A 2,636-nucleotide genomic window follows, 5' to 3' on the forward strand; every position below is an offset into this window, starting at 1 on the left:
GTTCTGGTTAAAAGCCTGGCAGCTGAGTTCTGGACAGTCTGGAGTCGATCAATAGATTTTTGGGTTAAACAGGTGAAAAGGCTGTTGCAATAATCCAGGTGTGATGAGATGAAGGCGTGTAAAATGGTCTCGGTGTCCTTAAAAGTTAACATAGATAAAATTTTTGCTATATTTCTAAGTTGATAAAAACATGATTGAACAAGCTTTGTGGTGTGCTGCTCGAAATTTAAATGACTATCAAACCAAACACCAAGGTTCTTTGCCACAGGCTTAATGTGATTTACTAGTGAACCAGCAGATGGCAGTATTTGATTTGCCATCTGCTGGGACCCGATGACCAGGATATCAGTTTTGTCTGAGTTCAGCTGGAGGAAATTATTTGACATCCATTTTTTAACTTCACAAAGGCAGTTGTTAAGTGAACTCAGCATTCCAGGGTCTGTGGATCTGACGGGCAAGTATATTTGTGTGTCATCAGCATAAATATGAAAAGAAATGCTATGTTTATGGATAATATGTCCAAGGGGAAGCAGAAACATCCATCCATCCATCCATCGTCAACCGCTTATCCTGTGTACAGGGTCGCGAGGGAAGCAGAAACAAGGAAAACAACATGGGTCCTAGGAACGACCCCTGAGGTACACCATATTTAACTGGACAGAACGAAGAGACATAGTTGTTTACAGACACGCAACACTTCCTATTTGACAGTTAGACCAAGACCAGTTCCCCACATTACATAACACACAGTAAAATCTGGGACGAGATCAGAGGTACTTCTCTGATTGATCTGAAAGATCCACATTCCCATTAAAACACCCACATACAAACACTAAGAGCTGAAATCAATATAAGCATCTTTATTCAACACTTTTCCACGCTGACTATCGCGGGGAGGGGGGACAGTCGTTAACGGCAACAACACGTTTAGTTACGGTTATTTGTTGCATTTGAAGCAATAAGTTTACATCCAATCAAAGTTGGGATGTTAACAAATAAATCAGATAATGTAAAAGCGATTTATTGATATTCATAAAGTTATAGTCTTAACTGGTCTTGAAATAAAATCTAGAGTCCTCAATGTCTGAGACCGAGACAAGAACGAGTACAAATGCGTCCGAGATGAGACCAAGACCATCAAAAAGGGGTCTTAAGACCGGTCTTGGTCTCAAGACGAGTACTACATCACTAGAGTCAGGTAAACTCTGGACTTTCACTCAGGAGACTGAGGTTTAAATCTGGGTGTGAAAATCTGACGGATTTCACATGCAGTCCCTCTTAAAACGATTTGGTGGAGTAAATATTTTCCTCCTACTCCTTTGTAAAATACTGTTTTATTTTTATTATTAGTCCCTAAATTCCTTTGGATCAAATTGTCTGAGTGCCATCCTGGTTTTAGAACATCATTTTGTTCCTATGAACTGTTTGTTCCTCTTTCTTCTACATTTATGAACAATATTTTGCTGTCGTTAAACGTGTCACGTGTCTTTCCCTCTCTGGACAGGAGCTTCAGGAGTTGGAGTTAACGAACTGAGGAAAAGACTCATCAAGCTGAACCCTTCGACCTTCCAGGGACCCGTACCTCGTATGTGCCCTCCACAATTTATTTAATATTTAGTGTTTCCACGTGGGTTAAAATAAGTTTCATGTTTTACATTGTCCTTCACATGGTGACCACAATGATGGAGAAGACAAAAACAATAATATCCACATGTTATCCACACGGATATTTAGATGTGATCTAAATTCATACAAAATGTATCACCAGAATTATATTTTTCTCAATTTCCTCCTAGAGTTTCCGTAGCTTTCAGACCAAAATATAAATCACCTGGTTTATTGGTGCTAGAAGTTAATTAACGCTGAACATCTTTTTAATCTGTTATCTGTTTGATTTAACTTTTAGGTTGACAGTGTTGAACTGATAATTACATACCTGTTTTTCATTGACTTTCGCCCTGTTCCTCCAGACACCACTCGTCCAATCAGAGCAGGGGAGCAGACAGGAAGAGAGTACCACTTTGTCACCAAAGAGCTGTTTGAGTACATGGTCTGCAACCACAGGTAGGCCTCGCTGTCTTTTTCCTTGTGACTATTTACAGTGGGGGAAAAAAGTATTTGACCCCTTGCTGATTTTGCAGGTTTGCCCACTTACAAAGAATGCAACAATCTACAATTTTAATCATATGTACATTCTAACAGTGAAAGACAGAATCCTAAAGAAAATTCCAGAAAATCACATCATATGAATTTATAAAAATTGATAACCATCTGATGAGGAAAAACAAGTATATGACCCCCTACCAAACAGCAAGTATTCTGGCTCCTACAAGCCAGTTAGTCTTTCTTTAAGACACAGCCCCAATCCCAACCAATTATCTACATCAAATACACCTGCCTCACCTCGTTACCTGTATAAAAGACACCTGTCAACACCCAAACAACCAGCATCCAACATCACCACCATGGGCAAGACCAAAGAGCTTTCTACGGACATCAGGGACAAGATTGTTGATCTGCACAAGGCTGGGATGGGCTACAAGAGAATCAGAAAGCAACTTGGAGAGAAAAGATCAACTGTCGGTGCAGTTATCAGGAAATGGAAGAAGCACCACACCACCGCCAACCTCCCTCGG

General features: G+C 40.1%; 1 protein-coding gene across 1 annotated transcript in view; it reads left to right on the top strand.

Moving 5' to 3' along the window:
* LOC123974037 (MAGUK p55 subfamily member 4-like) overlaps positions 1-2,636 on the top strand; it is a 7,202-nt gene that overhangs the window by 1,567 nt on the left and 2,999 nt on the right. Inside the window, exons 2-3 of the mRNA XM_046054454.1 lie at positions 1,505-1,585; positions 1,971-2,064. Of these exons, the coding sequence (XP_045910410.1) occupies positions 1,505-1,585; positions 1,971-2,064 (175 nt within the window). The remainder of the gene's footprint in view (positions 1-1,504; positions 1,586-1,970; positions 2,065-2,636) is intronic.

This window comes from Micropterus dolomieu, linkage group LG07, assembly GCF_021292245.1.
Source record: "Micropterus dolomieu isolate WLL.071019.BEF.003 ecotype Adirondacks linkage group LG07, ASM2129224v1, whole genome shotgun sequence".
NCBI classification, from domain to species: Eukaryota; Metazoa; Chordata; class Actinopteri; order Centrarchiformes; family Centrarchidae; genus Micropterus; species Micropterus dolomieu.